Below are 26,454 nucleotides of genomic sequence, written 5' to 3'. Positions count from 1 at the left end.
TATTATTATTATTTTAGAAATGAGAGAAATTACTGACAACACTGTCAACAATGTTATTATTTACAATGATATCAAACAGGTGTTAATTTACTCTTTACAAGCTGAATTAATAATTTTACTCCGAGAAGACTGGGGTTATTTAAAGATCAACTTAATGCTTTTAGCTGCTATAAATGGTTCTATTTGGAAAAGTGTTTAATAGGGAAACATTATGGGAAAGGAAACGGTTCTTCATAAAACCTTTAAAGATTTCCCCAGAGCCATTAGGGGTCCAAAATATTTCGTTTAACGTCATTCGATCTCATGTAATAGCACTATTGCTGTGTTGTTCTTTTGTTAGTTTTTTTCTTTCTTTTTAAGTTAGGAAGCACATGGTATTGAGAGCTGTTGTTAAAGACACAATCAGTTTGTTTCTGTTGATCTGAGATGTGTTCATGTGCTGCAGGTGTTGATGTAGAAGAGCCGAGCTGGCTAAGCAGGTCAGACTGGCATGAAACCCTTTGGGCGAGACACACACACACACACACACATACACTTTCAAACATCGCAGCACATAACCAGAGCCCGCTTTAGTATCTCACACACACATACACACACTAACACACACTTTAGAGTAAAGAACACGCCTAGCCTGTTAAGAAACAAGATAGCTTTTTAAACCAAAGATTACATTGTCAGTATAACATAACAGAAAATTACCTGGAATAATAAAAGGTATTATTTGACGCCACTGCTACTGGCTAAATCTGTAACTGATTCCCTATAGAAATCCATGCAGGGTGAAATGAAACCCGACAGTCTTTATAAAAATAAACACAAATCAACACCCTGGGTCTACTCCAGACTGGAGGTTAATTCTGCACCGAATGTGTTAATATTTAAATAGTTTATTTACACTGTAGGGGGTTCAAGTCTGTAAATTCAGCACTGTGTGAATTGCCTACTTCAAGTTCAACACTGTGATCATTTGATCATTATGAGAGGTAGACAGAAGTGTTCACTCAGCCGCATACAGTCCTACATGATTATTGTCAAAAGCTCTTTCGACATTGTGAGAAGTAAGGTGTAAATCAACTATAATAAAGAAAAAATAGACTGTCTATTATTGAAATTATGTTTTATGTATTATGTTTTTCCTTCTTAAATAGATCTTAAATAGTGTCAATCAGATACATAACACATATTTGTACAGACATCATTAATCAGTAAAATTGCATTTATATATTTTTATTTTTTTGGAAGAGCTAAGTCTGTGTTACTTTTATGGCCAACACGGAACAGCTGCTAAACGGCGGGAGTCATTCGAATGCTGTTGTTGAATGTCAGGATAAATTGCAATTCGAGTCTTTTGTTCAAGGCGTTGGGTTTGTTTGAAAGGTTTTAATTGTTTTTGCCATCTAATTTGGCCCGAATGTCACTAAAGGGTCCAGTGAGAAAGCCGAAGGTTTGACAGCCGTGTTATCTCAGTGTCATCTGTCGTCTCTCACACACAGTGCTGTTTACACACTCCTGCTGCATCTTTTTGCATCCTGTTACAAATTTAGACTTAATTAATTTTTACATTCTGGCCTATTACCTTAACCTTAAATGCTTAAATTGCAATCAGTAATTTCAGCTGAATATTTGTTTTGTTATTTTAAGTAAAATGTTTTTTTGAGGCTCAAATTATTATTATTATTATTATTATTATTGTTACTATTGTATTTTTAAAACTAACGTGCTTTTTAAAAGAAGATTTCCCGATTATATAAATATAACCTGTTTGAGGTGTTAATTAATTTTTAGGCTATAGCCAGTGATCTTCAACACAAAATTATTTCGTTGAAATATTCGGAAAATATTCAATATAACCACGTTTGTATAATTTTGAAGACAGATTGTCTTTATTCAAAATGTCTTTGCTCAGGCAAATGAACAAAGAATCGAGGTATCACGCATTTGGATACATCTTCCTTTCCATAACATTATTACAGCTTTTAAATTACCATCGCATGTGAAAAATAATAATCAGAATAAAATCACAACATGAACTGCTTCTCTTCAAACTCCAGCTCCTTCTTCCTCAGATGAATTGAGTGAGCGTGACTAGCACTGAACCACAATTTGACAAAAAAAGAAAAATGTTTAAAAGATATTATTTTTCCATTTTATGTTTTAAATTGTTTGTCTAATTTTATGCACCAGTTTGATAAATAGCCTATAAACAATATAACCCGTATGTTCATCCAACTCAAAAAGTTTTAAGCGTGATCCAAACCATTTTATCTGAGTGCTAAAATATAAGTACAATATACATGAGATATGAAAGGTGAATGTCACTTGTGCAAACCAAATGGGCATTTAAAATAAGATAACAATATCATGAAACAAAATTATTAGTAGTATAGCATCAAAAATGTACATAATAAATAAAGTTAAAGGCATCCTTAACCGGATAGCCATTAATAAATGTTATAACATTTACATTTCTTACAGTTCAGGGCTCCTTGATCTCTCACATCAACTCCAAAGCTCCCAAGCAGAAGTCCGGAGGTGAAAACGGGTATGATGAAACATCGAAAGTTTCTCTCCAGTCCTCTCGGCCTCTGTACAATGAGACTTCTGTCAGGTCGCATCAAGCAGCGCAGAGATCAGGCTTATACAGAGCGACAGTTTACGCGGTTCAAGCAACAGCATCTTTCGGCTGTATTATAACTGTTTCTATAACCTGTTTATTTCTTTAACATTTTTTTTAAGTCTCCAAAAAAGATAATTCTATTTTCACCCTTTTAATGGAGGGTAGCATCACTGAAGTTTCCGTGGAGCAGTGCGGTTTCTTCTTTCTGCGGTTTCTTCTGAGCTGAACCCCCTCGATTTGCGTGGCTATGAATTAATTTATGTATTTATTTATTTATTTTACATCGTTAATGTTTCCAGAGAGAAGCGTCTTTTAGCTTCAAAGCGCGAAACTGCCTTTTTTTAACATGGTAGAAAAGTTTTCGAAGAACCCGACTATCTGTCTGCTCTTTTGACTCCGGTCCTTTTTGTGTGGGTGTGCGAGTTTGTGTTTTGTGGTTCAAGTTTCCAAAGTAAAAAGTGTCCCTCTGCGCAACTTTTCGGATGGTTATTTTACATGGCCGTGGCGTGCGCCGTCGGGTACGGGTCGATGCCGCTTTTACCCATGCCCGGGAAGAGGATGTAGGCAACGGGCGGCTGCAGACCGGACGCCGTCGACCACGCTGTGCAGTTGCAGGGCACTACATACCCTGGGTTGGTGGGTGACGGGTGGGTGTGTGTATGCTGCCCCGGACACGCCAGGCCGCCAAACGCGCCGTTTTGGTAGCCGAGTGAGGAGGCGTAGGGCAGTGAGCCGGCGGCAGCTGCGGCAAGGGCGTGTGGCATATCGGCCATCTTCTGCGCAGCGCTCGAGCCAAACTGACTTGGGTCAAGGAACGAGTAGGGCGCAGAGGCCGCCGGCGGCAAGAACGCGCGCGCTTTTTCCGGCCCGGAAGCCAGCAATGAGTCGGCACCGGAAACCGGAAGTGCTTTCAAGTGTTCAGCGTCGCCTAAGTAGGGCAGCGGGAACACATACCGGTCCTTCTTGAGCAGGTTCTTGGGTTTTCGCCGCGGCCGGTACTTGTAGTCCGGGTGCTCTTTCATGTGCTGCGCACGCAGCCGTTTGGCCTCGTCGATGTAGGGCCGCTTCTCAGACTCAGAGAGAAGCTTCCACTCCGCACCGAGCCTCTTGCTGATCTCAGAGTTGTGCATTTTGGGATTCTCTTGGGCCATTTTCCTCCTCTGACCGCGGGACCATACCATGAAGGCGTTCATGGGTCTCTTGATGTGATCGGCCGGCTTGGACATGGCTTTTGAAGCGACACTCGCACAGTTCAGTCCTTGTAAAAATAACGTCAAAATATGTATGTCACCAAAACCCAGTAGAGGAAATAATTCACCAGTGTTCTTGACGGACGGCGATCATGCCACTTCTAGAGAGTCGGAAAAAAACTGTAAAAACGGCATGAGTGAAAAAAAAAAACATCCAACCGCGCAACTCTTTCGACTTTCGGCAAATCGTTTAAAATGTTTCTTTCCTCTTCAGCACAGGCAGAGAGAGAGCAGCAGCCAAAATCCGCCGAGGTGACGCAAAAAAACTCCCGTGGCTGACGAGTGAACTCTGGATGTTTGTGTGTGTGTCTGTCTGCGCGTGTGTGTGTGTTTTCTCTTCCCTCTCGGAGGTTTGTCGTCTTTTGCGAAGCACCTGGCTTAGGAAATGAGTAGAAAAAGCTCGTGAATGGAAGCCAAAAGGCGGCGGAGTTGAAAGGCTGGGCTGCGCATAAACGGCAGGGCGTACTCTGTCCAACCTGAGCGCCCAATCAGCAGTAAGACACACACACACGCACACACACACTAAGAGCAACACCTACGGACAAAGCTCGCGCGCGCACACACACGCTGCGCGGACCATATCACAACGCCAATAAAGATTTGAGGAGGCATGAATAAAAGGAGGGCCAGCTACTCCAGTCTCCTCCATCCCCTAAATCCTTTTAGTTTAAGCTGTGCAAACACACGCGCACACACCTTTGGTTAAATATTAACAATTATTAACACGCGCGCTCGCTGTTTTAAAGGAGCAAAAATAATCATAAATATAAGCGGTGATATCCGGGGCCATGAGCCGACTAAGGTAAGGTTAAGTGGGGTTTAAAAAGAGGATAAATGTTATAAATGTTGCACACACCAACAATATAAAAACAATGCAAAATTATTATTTCTTTTTATTAAGTTGTGTGTATATTAAGTTTTTATTGAGTACATCCCAATATATATTAATTTAAGCATTTACTTAACTAGGTTTGATTATAAATGAGTCTACTTATGACTTTATATTACACATTATTGTAATATTACAAAACAAATACTCTTTAGGCAGTAAAAAAAAGTGGTAAAGCAGTTCTGGGAGGGGGATAAAAACTAAATAATAAACACAAAAGATCTATAAGAAAATCTATAAGCAGCAGCTTGAGTGAATATATACAACACATCCTAAATATATAGTATAATACAACGGCTATTGAAATCAAAGTGCTGTGCGTCTAAGCAGTGTCCCCTCGGGCCAATATTTATTAAAGAGAACAATTGTCCAGAAGTCTCCTGGGAGAAGTGTGTGTGTGTGTGTGTGTGTGTGTGTGCACCTGTTTCGCAGCTCTGATCTCCCAGCAAAGCGCCCTGGTGTAAAACATGCCCAGATAGACCTCAAACTGAATAGAGGTCAGCACACACTGATGTCCACACTTCTAGACTTCAAAATCTGACATTACGCACTCTTTAGAGCTTTGTCTGTTGTTAGTGTATGCGACGTAATCAAAGTGATGCCACTGGGGTTGTCGCACGGGGTAAACAATTCGGCTGCATTGTTTTTGTCCTAATTATTATTCTTTTGGCTTAACATGATAAAAACCTTATAGCGTCGGATTATTGGCTCCAAGAATGATTGAATTAACTGACAGTGTGAATGCAATATAAAATAAGACACATAATGAAAGTTCGATTTTATTTCATTATGTTTTGTGTAGTTAATTATGTTTCCTGAATTTGCTTATTCAGATAAATAACTAAAAAAATTTTTGGCGTATTTAGAAGAAATTGTTGATTAAAAACAGGTTTTGCGTTTGCCCTTTTGTCAAATGTAATTGACGATTATTTGCACGTAAAACAAATAGATGTTTAAACGCGTCCTCGTCACGCCGGCATGTGTCTTTCTTTCTGTGATTTATTTATTTATTTATTTATTTGTTCTCCCAGAGGAGGATGTTTAAGGCAGCCTCCACTGAAGGACATTAACATGTAAATGTGACTGTTTAAAAAAAGATCAGTGTAGTAAAATCAGCCGGAGGCGAGACAAGCTGAGAAAGCTGATCTATCAGAGACTGGCTCTGATTTGAATCCTAGCTGAGATACAGTTTTAGCCCAGTGTGCTCTTTAGCACAGAAAGATGGCCCAGAAGATGTGCCTGCAATTTAGATTTTTTTTCTTTTTTTAATGTAGCTGCATGGAAAATTCATCTACATTATAAATTGCGCATTTTCGTATTTCCACAATCTAGGCTACATGAGAAAGTCTAGATTAAAAACATCTGCGACCATATACAAGGACAGTACAAAATAATGTGCGACTTCATATCAAAGCTACATTGAAATGCATAGATGTTATAAGTTAATATTTCTGTAAGTCGCTTTTCCTTTTAACATTCACTTGCAGGTTTTTGTGTTCATTCCATATCTTAGCCAATTGTACACCTTTCAATTAAGTTTTCTCAGTGCGCATGCTGCGTAGACTTAACAATGCGGATTTTGAGAAATGACATAAGAAAAATAATATAACAATAATTAAAAAACGTAAATAAAAATCATTGCGACTGAACGCAGTATAATTTGAAGTGAATTTAAGTAAAGCGGGTCGTTTATTTGCTGATATCTATATCAAGCTTTGCCTCTCAGCCTCCCACTCCTTTTCACGAGTGTGCTACAGAAGCATAAATTACACTGGGAATTAATGTAAATTATTAGGGAGAAGAGGAGGGGGGTAATTTTTGTGAACACCGTAAATTTTAGCCAGAGAAATGAAATCTACATGCAACGATCGGCAAAATAAACCATATAAACCATTTAGTTTTTTCTGGGTAATTACAATAGACTGTATAGAAATCGCATAGCATTTCTGTAACATCTGAACTTAAAGAAGTGTCTAAAGTGTGTTGTTATGATTAAATTCCCAGCGCACATTTTCTAAGACAGGATCAAAAGGCAGGTTGAAATCAGCGATTATTAGTGGAAAGGTGAAATTAGTTCAGCCCTGGAAAATAATGTCAATCAAATTTCAGGATAAAAAAAAAAAAAATTGGAAAATAATACTTTCACAGAAAAGTTAGAACAGTCACTTGTTTCAAAAGGCTTAATCTTATCCGCTTAATGTTTACAAGTTTTTTTTCTGTTACATGTGAATATTTTAACTTTACACAAACACTGTGACAGATAAGAACGGAAAAAATTATGACTGGATTACATTAAATTGAAAAGAAAGAAAAAAATGTCTCCCTAAATGAATACATCTTAATTCTCAGCGGCATTATTTCCTCCTTGGTGTTTCCCTGACCCACATGGCGCGGATTCACACGCGTTTCGATGATTTAGTCTATTTTGCGAACTAAACCTGAACCTGTAGCCTGCATGCCGCTGTCCCAGCGCTTTTCCTGCCGCGCGCCGACACGGACGCTATATGAGGTCACGTGAGCCAGAGCGGCGCTCCAATCTGCGTGCGTGTGATCTAAAGACTGAACGCACGTGGCAGGCGAGCGCCGTTGGTCGCTTGGTAACCCATATTGCGCACGAGCCGTATCAGTTTTTATAGGAATAAATGAATGTATACAGTAAGTCAATTAGCGGCTATTCAATCTGCTAGTTAGCCTAATAAACTTTAGACATTCTTACATTTAGTATTGAAATACTATTTCAATAATACGTCGAAATCAGTTGTTACATTTTAGCAAGGGCTTTATATAGACATCTTATTTTGCAGTCAATGCGCATTTACAAACCTTTAAACCTATATACGCTACACATAATCTATATTTACCTTACAACATAGCTTTACAATCTTTAAACCCATATACGCTACACATAATCTATATTTACCCATACAACATTTTAGCTAAAACTAAGTACAGACGTGCTGTGTAAACTGCATTAAAAGTGCTCCATGTACTCCATCTCCATGTACAGGTCAGGATGTAATAAATCCATCAAACTAAAAACACCTTAAACAGCAATTTGAATGCACAGGAAGAAAGTTTTTTTTATGTACTAAATTAGGGCTCCCTTTATGAAACATTGCTAAACAATAAATTATGTCCCTGTAATGAGCCCACCCATGGAGATCAGTACACCTGAAACACGACTAATCATCAAATTTTGAAAGGGTACCGTTACCCTTTCAAAATCCAGTATACGACCTATAGACAACATCTAAGGCGTTTGCGTTGAGAAAATGAAGAGGTTAGACTATATACTGCTAAACGATATATAGCATGGATTTATCAACAACCTTCCCCCTATACATAGGGACGCAATTTAAATATATAAATTAATAGAAAAAAAGCAACGAAGCGGTATTTTAATTCAAAATCACGCCTAACCCTGTGTGATAAAATATACTTCGAATGACCATCGACTGCATTATATTTAGGCTACAATAGTTATATATATATATACACCCACACACACAGAACACTGCTAATTTATCAGCACGCATACACATGATCAGTGCCTTTGTAAGTCCCTCAGTCCCTCAGTCCCTTTACCTTTTTCACTTATGCCACTATTACGTTCACGATACTGATGCGGCTAGCGAGTTCACTATCTTCTTGTTTTATATAAGGTAATAGTGACATAAGTGAAAAAGGAAAAGGGATTATATCGTATACGATTTCAAAGGCACTGAGTGTGTGCGTGCTGATAAATTAGCAGTGTTCTAGAGATTAACAAGCTGTGTAACAGAAGGCCTACCAACCTAAATACAGGCATAAAGTGAGCTCCCCTATACTTGGTCCTGGCAAGATGTTTATACTGAATCGTAACGCAGTGTGTGTGTGTGTGTGTGTGCATTAGTTTTGACGCGTCATAACCGGTTCTAATAAAGAGTTGTGGGAGTGCGCGCGCAGTTGGCAGGGCGCGCGCTGGTGCTCTCCATGGTGCTGATGCGCTAAAGTGGCTTTATACACCACTAACTTGCGCTCCCACTCAGGACTCCCTCAAACCCTTGTCGACATTTTCAATGCCTCTTTTTCTCTTATTTTCATCCTGTTTGCTGGCTCACATGATGCTGGCACGCGCAGACTTACTCTGCTGAGGTTTTACCGCAGTGTCCTGCAGGAAGGAAGAAAGAAAGGAGTGGAGTAAGTCAACTAAAGTTTATTTCAGGATCTTATATGGGAAGGTGCTTATTAAATACCTTAAAAGAATCTCATGCGCAGTTAGAAGACTGCAAAATGTGGTTAAACGTAGCCAATATTATTTGTGCAAAACGTCAGTAAAAGATAGGTAGATAGGTAAATAAATAAATAAAGAAACTGAACAACTGGTACTATTGCAGTCAAACACATAATGAAAGTAAAAAGTTTAAAAGTGGGCCATTTTTTATTTTTAATAAGCTGTAACAGACATTGCACATGCAGACCAGCCAAAGAGAGAACAAAATTGCTTCCAGCTCCTTGGCATGTGAACACTTAATAATGCATATTGAGGTAAGCTGATTGTAATGCCAGGTTGGTTGCAAATTTGGAATCCTATTCTAAATGTACATGCTACCTTTCTGCAACTTCCAGCATCTGCTCATTCTGATTACCAGACTTCAGGGAAGGTCCAGAATATTGCATCTATTCTGAAGTCAGTTTGTTGAGAAGTGTTGACTTTTCCGCCCTCCCCATCTTTTTCCTCTCCACACACTTGCATTATTTCACATATTCAAATTGGCAATGTTTGTTCTGGCCACAGCTTTTAGCTTCCATTGCTCTCCAGTGTGAAAATTGATTTTAGTTAGCTGTCACAGCCAGCAGTTTTCTGGCACCTCTGCAAAATAAAATATATTTACAAAAAATTGCTGTTTGGTTTGGAGAAATTTCATTAACTCGCACACTGTACCAGGCTATTTTTGAGGGGACATGGGGGTGAGGATCATAATACTATTTTGGGAAAGCTGTAAAAAACTGCCCATGCCCCAGCAGTGGGCATCATGTGTAGGAAAGGCCCAGTCCATCGTCATTTGTTTACATATCTGATTTTATTCACACAGCTTCTATCCCTTTAAATCAATAGCATTTGGCAGAGACAAAAATAAAATAAATGCGTCCAATGGGAGACATCAAAAATCAAATCGACAATTTTCACGGCCAAATCAGTTTACAATATGATATTTCACTGGGGAGGGCCAGGCTGAATGAGGGCCTCTTATTGCTGTGTGCCTCATGGAGGGAGCAGAGTTAATGGAAAAGGAAAGGCAGATCCAGCGATTGAATGAAATAAAACAGAATGGAAATTAAAAGAGGTTCAAGGCATCGGTTGATAATGAAAGAAGAAGGGCAATTCTTCAGAGACAGAGCAGAAAGCATTGCTCCACTGTACAATACAATTAGGATTAAAGGGGCCAGTCCCAGATAACAGCAGATAGGGATAAATTATCACCCAAAGAGAAAAATGGGGCCTCTTCTCTGACCTTCATTAAGAGGAAGAAAAGCTTTTAGAGGGCTGGGACAGCTTGTAGGGGAATCTCAGCCTTCTCATCTCTTCCCTGAGGGGTCAGCTGAAATTTAAACCAAACAAACACTATAAATGGATTTTAAATGGTTGTGTGCTCCTGAAATACCAACTGACACCAATATTAATAATACTTCAAAGTCAGCCAACTGGATCAGAAATTCAAGAAAATTGATGTTTTTATTATTTAGTGGCACTAAATGGCTTAGAAAATCAGGTGAATTACAGCCAAAAAAAAATACACAATGGAAATTTTTATTGCTATTACCTTGCCATAGGCATACCAGGAGTGAGTAAAGAGTTTTTTTATAAATGAAATTAAAGCTTAGCATTTGGAATTTCTTTTAGCATTTGATTCTACCAGCTACATAAACAGAAGCTTTAAAGAAGGAAAGACTAAGAAAGCATTTTAGAGACCGAGCCAGGAAGTAAGGTGCACAAAAAAAGGTCAAGCATGAAAGTAAAGCAATTAAAAGATCTGAATACTTTTGAAGGCAGATAAACTGATTTAGATGTAAAGCTCAAATAATAAACATTGGTATCGGGTGGTGATTGATTTTTCCGCACACACTGCAATCTTTTAAAGCATTATGAGAAATCAGTTCTCCTTTTCATTTGCTTTTTGTGATTATCAATAGACCAGCCGTTCAAAAGACAATTCTATTTGGCTTCCCACTGGCACTGTTCTCTAAAATGCCTTTCAGAGATTTGGTCTTTTGAGTTAGTGCTCCAGTACGTTGATCAGAAATGAAAAAAGCTCTATTATTTTCTTTCTTTATAGCCTTTAACTCTTTCACTTTTTTAAAGCTGTTACAAACTATTGTTTTTCACCAATAACTGTAAACCTGCTATTATCAGTCCAAAGCATAGTGGTTCTTCCTGAGCATATTAGTAAGTGCTTTTTATGAATTACTCTGCAGCATTTTCCTTTTACACAAATCATTTTCTGAAGTATTTTATATTCTATCATATAACATTTGTTATCATTTAACAACAAACAAAAAGTTTAGAATGCAACAAATTACCACAACCAAAACTGATGCTCAGGGAGGAATGGCTTCTCAGTGTCCAGAACTATTAGAAATCAATGCACATCTCTTTCTCTCTCTCGCTCTCTCTTTGCCACTCTGTCCTTTTCTCTCTTTCTCTTTTGATTCTAGAAGCTATTGTAGGCTGTCAAACAAAAGGGTTTTCATCAGAGCCTCTTAACGTAGCCCCCACCCCTCCCACCTCTCTCTCTCGGCCACCAACTCCTTCCATCCCTTCCCTTTCTCATTCATTTATTCCACTGTGTGTGGAAATAGGACGGGCAACAATTAATTTCTGAGTGAATTCAGCCCGGATCTATTACCCACTCTGTGGCTCCTTTTACTCTAATGGAAATCTATTTCACTTCTCTTTTGTGTCCAATATAATTTAATGCCCATTTTATTAATGGCCTGAAATAATTATGGAAGCCTTTTGTGATTTTTGAGTATGTTTCATTTAATTGTGCAATAAATGTCTAATCAGGGCTCCCATCAGAAGCCATTATGGCATTAAAATTAACAATTATGCCACAAATGTCTTGGTGAATGCGTCCGGGTCTATAGAAATCGCTTCTGATAACAAGACGCACATACATCATTCATGAGATTTTTTGCCAACTAGAAAAGGACAGTGAGAGATAGGAAGACCAGGCAGAGAGAGAGAAAGAGAGAGAAAAGTGTGTGTGGGAGGGAGAGAAAGTTTCTTTATTCCTTTCAAAAGAGGGGATGCCCAAAAGATAGAGTATTCTAAAACTGTGTCACCCACTCCACTTCCTTTATTCACTAGTTTCTCTCTATCTCCCTTTAATTTGCCTCCCTCTTTATTTTTTCAAGTGACAGATTTCACTCGGGGAATGGAAATGTATTAAGCGTTAACTTCAGTGATAAAATATCTATCAGCCCTTTGCGCCTCTTGCCTGGTCTTCCATTCTAAGCTGCGTGGCACCCTTTTTTGCCAGTGTGGGTGACCGAAGGCAATTAAGGAGCCTTTTCTCTCTCTCACTCTCTCTCTCTCTCTCTTCCTCTCGCTCCCTCTCTCACTCCATCACTCTGTCTCTCAACTCATGGCTCGGCTGCTCAGCACACCAACAAGAATTGTTTCCTTAGTTGCCAAGTATCCAAATTTCACGGTTTGACGGAACTCCATCTGCCAGGAATAAAAAGCTTCATCAGTTCCTCCTTTTCACTTCCCAGCTAATATTCCACAATTGGTTTTGGTGCATCTATTTGAACTGTGCCTGACTCTGTCTCATGATCTGCCAATGGCCTCTAAGGGTTGTGGATTGTTTTAAACCCTTCACCTTATGTCAATATGTATACAGGAAGGTACTGGGTGGTTTTTAAAAATATGAGTCTCTCTGTTCACCAAATGTTACATGCCCATAAACATATTTATGATCATTTTCTTTGTAAGTAAGCTGACTGCTTATGCTGCAAAATGCCACAATCTTTTTTCTGTTAAAGTAAGAAGATAATGTCCAGGTGAATAATGCTGAAAATCTCTGAATTTTGTCCTGTTACATACAGTAGCTGTATGTTAGTGTCTCATCATCAAATTTAAGATGGAGCCACGTTCTATTATTTAAACACATAATATTTCACACTAGATGTAGATATGGGATGAATTTGACTGACGGATTGATTACCCTTTACATTTATGTACAAAATATGAAAGGTAGCTACACATATGTGTTAAAAAATCCTGGTCATGTTACATGGTTTCATGTAACATAATAGCACAATACTTTTGTACTTGTTTTGGCCAAGAGAAATTAACACTACTGGTCTTTGCATACAAGCCAGACTCACATATAAAAACTGTTTTAGCTTTAGTCTAAAGGGTATTACATGTAAGGAGCATTCCCTTTGAAACTGCATTCAACAGGAAATGCAGAGCATTCATCCCACTAAACGATACATACAAATCTATTAAAGTTCCTTCCCTTTAAACTGATTCTTTCACATTTAATAAACTGTTTAAATGATGTGCAAATTAACCTTGGCATTTGCACAAACTCACTTTTATAAGTCACACCTTACACCTTTTCCCCTCTTTTTCATCTCTCCTTCCACCCAATTTAATTCCAGGCGAAGGATTTCATGGTCAATTTTATTTTTCTCACTCTCAAGGAGTCCGTCATCAATTCTTCAGAACTTTTCATGTCCTCTTTTCTCTCCAGATTCGCTGCGAAATTGCCTATTCAGGTCGTTAAATAAGTGTGACCGCCATAAATTTGCTACAACGCCCCATGCTTTTCAATAGGCATTTTTCAGTGCTGACCTCCAGCAGTAATTAGTTTTACATCTTTGTTTATCCTCTACAGAAACCACATAGCCTTCTTTCTTAACTCCATTCTCTCCTTATCCCACCGCTTTCTCTGCCCTCTCACCCTGCACCCAAAAAAAAATAAAGCGGTGAATAGCACAGGAGCACCAAGGGTTTGACCCCTGCCAAAACACACACGAGGTCTGTACCACAACTCTCTTTATGGCTTGTGAATATTTACTTAAACAAAATATTTAACTACACCCCAGTGTGATACAGACACTGTATTAGGTGTAATTTCAACAGCACTGGCAACATTTTTTTTTGCTTTTTGGCATCTTTCCAAGTTCCAAGTCTTTAAATATTTTCTCACATAGCCACTATTGTCAAAAGTGTATGCACAAAAAATACTGTTTGTACTGCAGTGACCCTCAACTGCACTATATTGGGAACAATAAAAAAGAGATTTGATCCTGACTATTCAGTAGACTGCTTATACTGTAGTCAAAGGCTGAGGGGAATCAGCTCTATTAACACCAGCTTAGGCTTAAGGGCAGTTAGTGAACAGGCCATTTTTGTCACCTCCTCTTCCTCCTCATTTGCATGAAGACCAGGGAACACAATAGACGACCAGTATACATCTCCTTTTTGGCAGAAGGAAAGGAGAAGGGATTCCATGACTCCAGGATTACCCTATTATAGCCGCAATGTTTCACTAAGCCCTAAACACTGACACACATTCCTGTTCGGCCCGTTCACTTACAAACACATCTTGTCAGGAAGGCTTACTGAAATCTACATAATCCGCTCTCTCATCACAATTAAAGATATCAGTGAACAATGAAATTGCCTGCTCTTTGGTTTGTTTCGTCTTGCTTTAGAGAGTAGGGTTATGGGAATATACCGACACTCTGTTTAGAGGCCGGCCTCCAGCTGTTAAAAGTCACAGAATAAGGAAAGAATAAGTGGCAAAATGGACAGCACTATCCAATTATTAGCAATTTAACCAGTTATTTAATTATTCTCCATAAAACAGAGACTGCCCCCTGCCCCCTTGTTTTCTATTGACGCTTATTACTTTCTCAATTTTTCAAGGTTAAATTTAACTTTTTTTAATTAACATGTCTTTTGCACATTTTAAATTCTCTATAAACAAGGTTATTTTATTCAACTTCAAAATAAATCAGTATAAATGCGAAGTGCTGTTGCTAATGCCAACACTCTGTAAAACGGTTTTAGAACTTGAAATGTATATAAAGTAACTGGCATTTTAGACACAATATCTCATTAATGTCCATTTAACAAGTTTGCATATTTCAATTGCCTGTATTGTTTGCAGTGCCTGCTGATGGTGTCTCTGACTCAACCGTTATTATACTGTTCGATACACTCTCTCTTTCACTCACTCACTCGCTCTATACTGCTTATCTTGTAACAGGTGGTGGGAGGCCTGTGGCCTATGCCAAGAGACTCAGGTACACCCTAAACAGGGTGCCAATCCATTGCAGTACAAACACATACACACTTACACACACTATGGGCAATTTGGAAGTGACAATTAGCCTAATCTGCATGTTTTGGACTGTGGGAGGAAACTAGAATACTCTAAGGAAACCAACCAACATGCAAGCTCCATGCAAACAGACCAAATGTGGGATTCAAACCCCTCATCCTGAGAGGCCACAGTACTGACTACTACAATACGACAATAACATTTGGCAATGCTGAGTCTAAAAATGCGATTTATTTGATATTAATTTCTTGTTTAGCTAGTATTTTAGAAATGCAATATCACATTTCCAATTATACCGAGTGGTGCCTTTATCATCTCTAGAATACTTATTTATTTTACTTTATATATATATTTTCATCGAAAGACAGAATTTTATGTAATCCTAGACTTTAAGGGATTGCTTTTACCACTTAATTGCCTTTTATGAGCGAGAAATAAAGAGTGCCCACAACACAAGTAGCAAACAAGCAAGACTAGAGGCAAAAACAATGAACACTGAAGAGACAAAAGGTCTATGAAATGGCAGGCGTCTACAGCAGGGTACGCCTACACATCACTTCATTTACATTGACTCACCATAGTGCCCAGCATGCGTGAAATTCAAGCTTTAATCAAGCTTTGATTTTTTATTTTTTTTAAACTTCTGTTCTTTTTTTTTTCCCTGTTTTTTTTTTCTAAAAATATATTTTTAAATTATGTTTTACATTTTTTGACCCACAGTTGGTTTAATCTAGATACAAAGGGCTAGGTGTATGTTTTTTGTATTATACAGCAGCTGGCATTATTGTTAGACCTGTTTCGTGGAAAAATTATTCAAAGGCTTTCTGACTAATCAAAGTCTAATATTCAATTTTAATTTCCATATTTAATAACAACAATCCGTAATTTTGTAAATTATTAAAGCAAAAGATGATTAAAGTACATGCTATTTTATTATAAGTAACAACTATAAATGCAGTAATATTAACTTGAATGTATTCAAGTTGACTCAAACCTTTTAGACCTTTAGGGTAATAAATTTTCTTCACTGTTTAAGTAACACCACTCCCTGTTCGATACTTAGTAAGTAAAGAGACAAATAGGTGAGATGACCTGCCCAGTGACCCTCATCAACTGCTCGCTGACTGACTGTGACTTGTGACCTTGATAAGGAGGCACTAAAGCCCACAGGTCTCATAAGCAGGTGATTCACTGGCGTATGTGGCTTAACATTTAATTAACATCCAATTAATCCAAGATTGTTCGTCAACAGTCTTCCTTGACTACAAAATCGACAGTCATACTGTAGGCAGAGTTGACAGCGATTTTATCTCAAGCAGCTTGTTTGAGTGCTGTGACTTGGTCTAACAGACAAACAGCAGATCTCTCATTTACACACAAATGGATGCACATGAACTTACCTACTGCTAGCTATAGCCTTCACTACCACAATCAGTCATGGTAACCCATTCAACATAAACTCTATGAACTATACAATTCCACAATATGTGCATGAACTCGTGTGTGACAACATCCAGCCTGCCTTTAAAAGAGTTGAAAATGCTGATAAATAAGAAACGGAGAGTGATTTGTGTGTAATAGCTGCACTATGATGAATTGAATTCAAAGAGCTGTGAGGAGGCAAAAAGACAACTAAACTAGGCATGAACACTGATGGTAATTACTTGAGGGGAAAATCATTAAACAAGAGAATGACTTACACAAGCTCATTAAGGCTCATGCGATCCTCTTTATTTTCCTTTTAGTTCAAGGGAGACAAAAGAGGGACAATATCCCAATAAATGTTGTTTTCTCATCCCATTTATTAAAAATATACTAGTGTTGGTGGATTAAAGTTTGATACTATTTCCAAAGGAAAATGATTCTTCTCTTTGAAGGCATGCAAAAGCACACAGAGACAAATGAGGAGGCAAAAAAGAGCAAGTGATAGAAGAAGAACACATTGTTATACACTGTTTAGTTATGTGTTGTAGAGGAGTTCGTGTGTGCGGGTGCATGTGTGTTCTTGTTGTGAGGTAATGTCGGGCTCTCCCCAAGCTTACCATGCAGATAGGAACCACCAGGGGTAGCAGCAGGGAGCAGGCATTTGTGATTTATGGCTAGCAGTGTGGCTGATAAGAAGACTCCCTTCATTTATGGCCTTATCAGGCACACTGAAGAAAGGCCACAATTTGCCGTGTTCTTTAAAGCCCCAGATGCAACTAATCTCTCGGTGCGTACAGGCGATCTGCCTCAGTAAAACCTACAGATCACACACACATCGAAGAGATCTTGGCCTTCGCTTTCACTCCACCAGAGAAGCTGCCTTACCTAAAAGGATTAAGCTAAATGGACAAAAATATAAGTGTGAACAAAGCATAATAAGACAAAAAAAATGCCAAGGCATGACAAAATCTGACAAAGTCAGAAAATAAATGCAAAATATATGCTATAACACTGACACAGCATTTACCATCCCATGTCAAACACTTCAGGTTCTCTTACGTTAGCAAATGGATGGTCAAATGACAAGTATAGTGAAACACAAGTTTATTTTGTAGATCACCAAAATCAGTTTTTTTTCAGCATAAGATAAGATATTGGCATCAGATTAGGAATGTAGTAGTAAAGTGTACACTGAGACTAGATTTTATGGTATGAATTCACAAAGCAATCTGCAATGCCTCCCAGTACGTTGGTAGTGAAAAAGAACTACCAAATTTACTCACAAGAGACGAGATCACAGATTATAATTTTTTAGAAAAAAATAATAATAATAATGGCAACCTCACTGCTATGTTCAGAAAAGTGATGTCATTCCTTGCAATAAAACTACAGTCAAAATGCTACAGTTTACTGTGTTAATCAAAACAAGTCTAAAAAATGGCTCTGGGGAATGCATTACTAACATGTTTGTATTCAAGAATTGTTTTACCCATAACATAGAGGACAGTCTGACTCAGTCAATACTAATCTCAAATATAATTAAATGCTGGAGCTTAGGATCTTCATTGATTTTTTTAAGCAGACAGTTTGCATTCACTTCATATCTGATCTAAATCATCACTGGGCTGTTCCTATACAAACTAGGACAACAGTGATGAAAATGCAAAGAAAATGTCGCAAATGTTGTGGAAAGGGTCATGTGTACAGATATCCAATCGAGTGGCTAACATGTCAATTTCATATACTCGTTTAAAAAAAAATACACACTTTCTTTTTATAAATAGTCATAAATTATTACCTATGGTTATAAAAACTCAATCTGTAACTGTAAGAGCACCTGCATGAGTGAGAGAAAGTTGAAATGTAAAAATTTTCACCCTTTTTCAACCTAAAAATCACTTTGATTTGAAATTAGACTCTAACTGACACAGATTTGTGCCTGTATAACATTCCTAAGCATTAAATTTAATTTTGCATTTAAGATGAAAGTTGTGTCAGTAGTGCTGTAAAAAGACTGATTTGGAGCCTATTATGTAAAAGCTCAGTTTGTGATAAAAATAAGCCAACAGCTGCAGAAAAAAAATCACGTTTAATCACAGAAAGATGTGTACATGGACGCTTTATCTCACATAAACAGCTTACAAAGCAGCCAACTAAGTAATATATAGAGAAATAAAACACACTGGCTTGTTTTGTTATAATATGCTTCTACATCAACAACTATACTGAAATATATAGTTCTTGAGGAAATTATGGCAATATACACTGCCTGGCCAAAAACACACTCCAAGATTTCATTGACTGCCTTTAGCTTTGATTACAGCACTTGCAATGTGGTGGCCAGTTCATGTGTGAAAATGACTACTCGTGCTCCCAGAACCACGCTTTCACAATTTGAATGCTGAAATATGCCTGTTTCAACAGAAAACAAAAAATTGCCATGATAACCTGGTCAATTCAGTACATTTAGGTCATCAGCTGACTTGCCGCGTAACGTTGAGTCTGGACCTGACAAACTGAAGCAAAATCAGATCATAACACTGCTTACAGAGGCTTGTACGGTGGCCACTATGCATGATGGGTGCAACGATTCATGCACTTCTTCTTACCCTAATCATCAGACCACATGATGTTTTTCCATTGCTCCAAAGTTCAACATTTATGTTCACTAACAAATGTAAGTCTTTTTTTCTGATTAGTCTCACCAACAAGTAGTTTTCTTATGGCTACACAGCTGTTTATTCCCATTCCTGTAAGTTCTCCTTACATTGTCCATGTGCAAATGCTTTTACTTTCACTATTAAATTTCTGTTACTGTCAATTATTTACCATGCATATTTAATAAGTGATCCCCATTAATAATTTTTTCCTACCACATTTATTCCAAAAAGATAAAGGTTCAGCAATATATTAGGTTTTTTTAATAATGATTTTGACATTTCTTAACCCAATTTCATCAATTTCAAATCTCCTTAATTGTTTTCAGACCTTGATGCAGGCCAATAATTAGGCCCTTCCGAAAAAGTGTTTTTTTTTTTCTACTCGTTAAAAAATACATAAGAGTGCAAATGGTATCAGATATGAAAATTCCATTTGTGTCTACCTAACAAATGCTAGCTAAACTGATGATAATATCAGGAGAACATTAGGGCAGTTTTTAGTAATTTTAATCTGTTTTTGTATAACAAAAACACGGCAGACCTTACTTCATAGGCCAATATCTTAGGCCGCACATTCTTTATGATAGTATTTTAGTGATTTAGAGTATTTTTTTGATATTACTAAATTTCAAACTGCAATTCTACTTTTTAATCCTCCACCTGATCAGCTCAACGTAACCTTCTCTATCACAACTGGCTTGCTTACTGCCATGAACATTTTAGCCACCCTGTTTTCACTTAACCCATTGTAGAAACTTAAAGTGAAAACTTTAAGTTGATATTTAGATCCATTTATGGAATTGATGCATTTTTCTTTTTTTAAATGAAAAATATGGTATGCCATGATGTTATTTTTTTCTTCAGTGTATTCTACCAAATGTACAGAAATTTGCCAACCATAACAATGTTATAGTTGTTCACAAAAATTAGTTCCAACTGAGTAATCTGATTGGGGGAAACGCATTCCTTAAGTAATGAATTAAAGCATAACAGCACTGGGATGTTTAACTACTGTACATGTATTGCTCCATGGCCCAGATGTTCTAACAGTCATTAATTACACTAACTGTTTGTTGCTAGCAAGGGTGAAAGTAGGTCAGAACAGTCTGCAGTACTAGAGAGAGGGAGAAACAGCTACATGCCAAAACCTACATTCAAACCAGTCACAGAAGCACTTTCAGCAAGAACAAACATGTCATGTTATATCATCTGTACCTACACTTTCTCTCTTTAGCAATTGCTTCCAAGTCATTTCGAATTGCCTCTGGACCATCTGAGTTGTTCTGTTCATGTTACAAAGCTAAGTAGCTTCTAAACAAAGGCTGAATCCCAAATCCCTCTCTAACCCCTGATCAAGTGCACTACTTGATGTTTAGAGGAAAGGATTATACATGCTACATAGTGCACCAGTTTCCATTGAACACTATTTGGGTACCCAGAAGTTAGCTTTTATATGTACAGTAATCTAAAGCGGGATAAAGTAAATCTCCTTAGTTTCTGAGAACTGTCCACCACCTCCATAGTTTATTCTCCTTACCTTGTGGCTACATGGTAACAGTAAGAATTTAAAACTACTTTCCTCCTGGTAATTACACTCACTGTTGTTTACTAACTGAGTGACCAGTTGTGGAAGGATGTGTGCTGGATGAGCAAAATAACTCATTAAATAAACCCCTCAAAAATATACTCTTTTGATAGTTAATGCCGTTTGTAGGACTGTTGCATACAAGTAATATCACACTCAAAGTTGTGCTGTTGTATGAAATATCAGCATGGCTGTGATGCCTTCAGGCCTTGGGCTAATATTCATTAAAACAGCACTTCCTCTCATGTGATATTGCTTCATTATTAAACAATATGTTGTGTTTTTAATGGTTTATTAATAATTTAATATTGTAGACTTTGCAATATAGTAATATTTCCTAACCAGGATTTCCTCTTGAAATTAATGAGACATCCTGATATTTTAGATTGTGCCACAAAGACCTGACACCTGAAATCTCTCATGAACAACAGCAACAAACTTCACTAACTCAGTTATTGTATGTATTTCCCTGTCAAAATTGATCATTGGTGTGTGTGCGCTGTACAAGTTCCCATGTACAGTCCGTTACTATGTAAAAATTATGGTGCATAATAATATGAACCCAACATAAACCTAAAATGAATGCATATCTTTTTAGTAATCAGATTGGAGAATTCAACCACACATTCTTATAATGTAGCAGTAGTAGTAGTAATAGTAGTAGTAGAAGGAGGAGGAGGAGTAGTAGGAGTAGTAGGAGTGCTATATATAATGTTTGCTTTTAAACAAAAGTAAATGAAAGGTACATTTGCAAAAACTCACCAGGCTGAATGACAGGTGACACACACACTTCCTTTCATACATCAGTGAGTTTTAACCCATTGGGTAGTTTATAATCCTTCTCCTAACGCTCCAGTGAGTATAGGAATGCTATAATGCCAAAGGAAAATGAGAGTTCATCTTGAATATTTTTACTGTATCAAACAAATGTATGCTTGTGTATAAAGTTGTACAAATGCAACACCAGGAGGAGAAAAAAAAAACTTTCTTCATATAAAGTATTTGTATATTCAAGTCATATATCCTCCATGTCTTTACAAGTGTAATTAGTCTATGAGAAGCTGCAGTGTATTTTTCCATTCTTTAAGTATTCATGAAAGCCAGTGATCTGACAAATGGAATTTTTCAGCTCGGCAGCGTCCTGCCTCATGCGCACCTTCTACCGCCTGATAATCCTGTTTGTGTATCAGTGTGGCTCACACGGGCCAGGTGAAGACCCCCTACTGCTGCTGCCTGCTTAAATGCTTACACATACACACACACGCGCACACACAAAATAACACACAGATATTCTCATATTCTCATATCTTCTATATTACATGTAAATACAAAGAGGCAGAACAGTGAGAAATTGCGAAAGTGGGATGAAGGACAAATTTGGAATTAATTAAGTGATTGATTAATTTAATGCCCCCAGACAGTAAGGAGGTCTGTCCCAGTGGGAATAACACACGAGTACACATGAATAAAGGAACGAATTTCCGATCTTACAGTATGCACTGCAAGAGAGGGAGAAAAGAATACTCAATCATCCTTATTAAATAAAAAAGAGAAAACTGTGTTGAGTGACAGATAGGGAAAGTTACATAAAGGACAAATTTAAGTAAATGTTCTCTCTGCATAAAACTTGGTTTCCACTAGGTCCTCCAGTTTCCTCCCATTTCCCCTCAAAAAACAAACAAAAAAACATGCTAATATGTGGATTAGTTCCTCAAAAACGTTGGTGACAGAGTGTGCATGTGCATGATGCAATGTAAAGTATTCTGGCTGTATTCGCACCTTGTCTCCGAATCCACCATCAACCTGACAAAGATAAAGTTCTTACTGAAGATGAATGAATAAATGATCAAATGATGTGTCCCATTTTATTGATGAGTTTTCCGATTAGCATTGTTCCGATGCGACGCTACAATAAGTTTAAATATGCAAAAGTGCTGACTTGCAGAGACAGTCTGCAGCACAGGTTTATTAAATATTCACTTTTAATATGCATTATCCACACTCGTCTTAACTGTTCCCTAGCTGGCTGTTAGAATAAATAATAGCACTGTATCTTTGAATAAGAACCCAGAAGTTTCAAATCTACTATTTGCTTCTTCGGCATTCATTTCGAAGTGAACAGCAACATTTTCAATTAGTTTTTAATTTCCTCTCCTGTAGTCGACATGTATGATGAGGTGCAGGTATGAAGATAGGTGCTTATACCAGCACTCACAAATACCGTACTGTATATACACACCCATATTTACTTCACTACATTTTCTTTTCTGACAGCAAAAATTCACACAACACTTAGACATTTACAATATATATTAAAAGAAATGATACAAAAAAAAAATACACCACCAACATTAACTCATCAGATTTAGTGACTCTCTGCAGTGAGAAATCACAAGAAATGGTATTCTAAATAAAAGTAGTGTGCATTTGTTGGTCACTGGATTTATGGTGCACTGTGGGTTATTATATAGTATCCAGATAATATATTACTGTCCACTCAGGACAATGCTACAAAACAGCTGAGACCCAAAATAGTACAACTACAACACATAACAGCAAGAGCCAGCAAGTTCAGTCATTTTCTCTGTAATGTACCATAAACAAATTTGGATAGTTTTGCTAATAAGGCTAAAATGTTCTTTTCATTTAAGGTGGTTTTGTGTTAAGTCATATATAAAAGTAAAAAAAGGAAAAGATAGGCTACCAAATGCTGTTCAGTTTTGATTACTGGATATCACTGCCACTTGGAAAATAAGACTAGCGAGAAAGAGAGAGAGAGAGAGAGAGAGAGAGAGAGAGAGCCCCCACACACACACACACACGTATGCACACACACTCTTGTCTAGTCTCCCCTCTGCTTTACAGTGAGGTCAAGGCTGCACTAAGATGATGTCTGCCCGCCTAAAACACTTGAATAAGCTGTAGTTCATCCTGGTAGCTTTTGCCTTCGCCAGCTGCGTCTTATTCATCAGCTGCTTGACTCCAGTGCCACAGGCATATTCACAATCCAGAGATGAGTTCCCTAAAGAGCCGGTTTAGAGTGGAGCAAGCTGAAGAGAGAGCACAGGCCACAGCCATCACTCCCTCTCCTCTCTATTCCCCCTATTATCCCCGACCTCAGTGACTCACCTTCCCTAACCCGAACACGAGTGCCCTGTGTGTGCACTATATGCCTGACGCCTTCGCTGACAGGCTCGGCTGTTGACGGCTCACATTGTTGTGACGTTCCTCTGGGAGGATCTGTCCCAATCAGTGTTGACAGTAGGGAGGGCGGACTGAGGGAGATTCCCCTTCATCTCGTCTCCCCCTCTCAGGGGACAAATACGGCCGCACGGGCAGCTTCTCTCAGTCACTTCCACCCGACATAAGACTCCAGCTCCGATTTTCTTTGTATATTTTCTCTGCTTCAGGTCCATCCATGTCTCTATCCGCTTTCATTTTCTCTAACACACACACGCACATAAACACACCCACCTTCTGCCTGCCGGGCTGACAGACAGACAGACTGATGCTATCAGAGGTGCATCTTCAGCTCTGGGGCCTCAATCACGGTGCACAAACAGCCCAGCGCTCCCAGCCTGCCTCCCACAGCCCGCCTCCGCCTCTCTCTCTACCTCCGATAAGGCCCGATATCAGTGACGGAACATATTTTATGTATGAAATGCAACCCACAACAAGCAGTCAAGCATTAGGTTTGTTTAAATAGATGATGTATATCAGGTATTCACTCTTTATTTTTTACGCAGAGTTGGACATTGTTCTCTATCTCATCCTCTCTCTCGCCATCATCTGCATGCACTCCTCAGTGCTTTGTAAAAGAACTCGCTACTGAGTAAAATCAAAAAGGTTTTTAATTATGACTAGGTTTTATATTAGCATATATACTATCAAATAAGACCACTTTTCTTCATCTATCTTCAGAGCGCACATGGCACCAGATTATGTGCCTGAGCTTTCTCTCGTCAGGAAGATGACACTTCCTCGGCGTCTGCAGGCTGTTGTTAGCATCAGATATTGGGTGGATTCCCATTTAGGGCTCAGGCTGTGGTTGTCAGTTTTTCCCCAACATATTTGTGATGAATGAAATAAAATCTCAGAGATGCCATAAGACCATTTGACATAATAGTTTGTGAGAGGATGTGGGATGAAAATTTTCCGTTCTCCCTTAGCGTACTGTTCTATCATACAATTGTTATGATTTTGCTCTATTTTATATTATTTTAAAAAAGGTGCCTCACCAGGGTTAAGCTAAGCTGGTTAACACAGGCCCTCTTAGCCTTACTAATCTTCAACACATGCACGTCAGGAAGGGGACTCGCCTCCCGAATACCCTAGAGGGAAACCCGAAACACACACACACGCACATGCACACCCACACACACGCCATCATTACCATAAGAGGCCAGCATGTTTCTGAAGATACACTTGTTCTGGACTGGCGAGGGGAGCAGGGCCCCCAGCTTTATTTCAATGACAACGGGCCGACACAAGGGCCACCTCGTCAGGCTCTAAATCACACACCAGCGTCCTGATGTGCTGATAAGCTGCAGATGCTGTGCCGTAACCCAACGGCCTGATTACTCCTCGCTGCTGTTTGCTTACCGATTTAAAAGAGAGCGCGATCCACTTCACAAAGCACATTATAGACTCCTGCTGTTTACCCACACACAAAAGTCTTTATTTACCATGATGACCAGAGTCATAAGGCATGAAACAATTTCTATGTCCATGATGTACGATAAATATCTAAATAAACCTTTATTAGAAGAATAATTACACATATAATGGCATAAATCAATTAGCATTTGGTTTAAGTGACAAATGCTTTTTTTATGAAGCGCCAAACCACAACAAGATCTCACCATCAGTTTGCTTTACCCAGTAATAAATCATTTTAAGCTGTAGTGCATACTGAACCATACTTGGTTAAAACCCAGTCTGAGGTCTCTGCATATGAAGTCCTAAGATCCTCCCCTGGGATAAACAAACAATGAACAATTTACACAAGTAATTAGTATCTTAAATGGGCTGTCATAGTCACACAAATGAAGCTTTTTTTTATTTTTTAAAAGCAAGCATTAATTACATTTGCTTTATGTGGATTAGCAGGAGTGGCAGCTGTTATTTTACTGAAAAATCTGTAAAAATATGCAAACTTTTTTTTTTGCCTTAATCCGCCCCACAAAGCAGTGGCAGAGATTAGAAAGTGGTCATCTAACAGAGAGAATTCACCACTACAATCGTGGACGCATGATCCCCCCACCCCCTGCAATCAGCAAGTGTTAGGTGAGGATAACGAAAACACAACATTGATGCTCAGTTAAGCTTTGCCAGGCCTGCCCTTTGACCTCAAGAGGTGTTTTCATGGACTGTTTTGACCCCACAACCCCAGTGACAGGTTGAACAGTTTAAGCAGAGAAGAAAAAGCACAAGTAGGTCTGAGCGTTCCTGTCACGCACCACGTGAACCGATGACAGAAGCTGTTTCATTTCTAAATCTGCCTTTCTCCACTTGGCTGAAGCTACAATGAGAGTATAATTGAGAAGCAAAAGAGCAGGATCAATATGACTGGGAGAAAAAAGAGAAAAGACAGAGAGGCTGACAGAAAGAAAGAAAACTGAGGCCTGGGCTTATGTCTAATACAGTTTAACTGATATTTAATATTTCTAGCTTTCTCTCTCTTTC

General features: G+C 38.4%; 1 protein-coding gene and 1 long non-coding RNA gene across 4 annotated transcripts in view; both read right to left on the bottom strand.

Moving 5' to 3' along the window:
- Positions 1 to 473: 473 nt before the first annotated feature.
- sox14 (SRY-box transcription factor 14) lies at positions 474 to 4,192 on the bottom strand. Of its 3 annotated transcripts, none has more exons than XM_053499647.1 (2): positions 2,474 to 4,192; positions 474 to 498 (listed from the first exon to the last, which is right to left on the bottom strand). In XM_053499647.1, exon 1 carries the CDS (start codon positions 3,841 to 3,843, stop codon positions 3,109 to 3,111), a length of 735 nt encoding a protein of 244 aa, XP_053355622.1. In that variant the 5' UTR covers positions 3,844 to 4,192; the 3' UTR covers positions 474 to 498; positions 2,474 to 3,108. The 3 variants fall into 3 exon arrangements, with proteins under 3 accessions (XP_053355622.1, XP_053355621.1, XP_053355623.1); XM_053499646.1 differs by lacking the exon at positions 474 to 498 and adding an exon at positions 1,810 to 2,091; XM_053499648.1 differs by lacking the exon at positions 474 to 498 and having other exon boundaries at positions 1,810 to 2,585; positions 2,765 to 4,192.
- A 724-nt stretch (positions 4,193 to 4,916) lies between these two features.
- The window catches only part of LOC128526863 (uncharacterized), a 63,376-nt gene continuing 41,838 nt past the window's right edge, over positions 4,917 to 26,454 (bottom strand). Inside the window, exons 2-4 of the long non-coding RNA XR_008360823.1 lie at positions 10,252 to 10,338; positions 7,677 to 8,906; positions 4,917 to 7,617 (exon numbers count right to left, since the gene is read on the bottom strand). This is a non-coding gene — a long non-coding RNA (uncharacterized LOC128526863). The remainder of the gene's footprint in view (positions 7,618 to 7,676; positions 8,907 to 10,251; positions 10,339 to 26,454) is intronic.

The sequence above is a fragment of the Clarias gariepinus genome, chromosome 6, assembly GCF_024256425.1.
Source record: "Clarias gariepinus isolate MV-2021 ecotype Netherlands chromosome 6, CGAR_prim_01v2, whole genome shotgun sequence".
Lineage (NCBI taxonomy): Eukaryota > Metazoa > Chordata > Actinopteri > Siluriformes > Clariidae > Clarias > Clarias gariepinus.
This window is presented reverse-complemented; position numbering and strand designations above follow the sequence as displayed.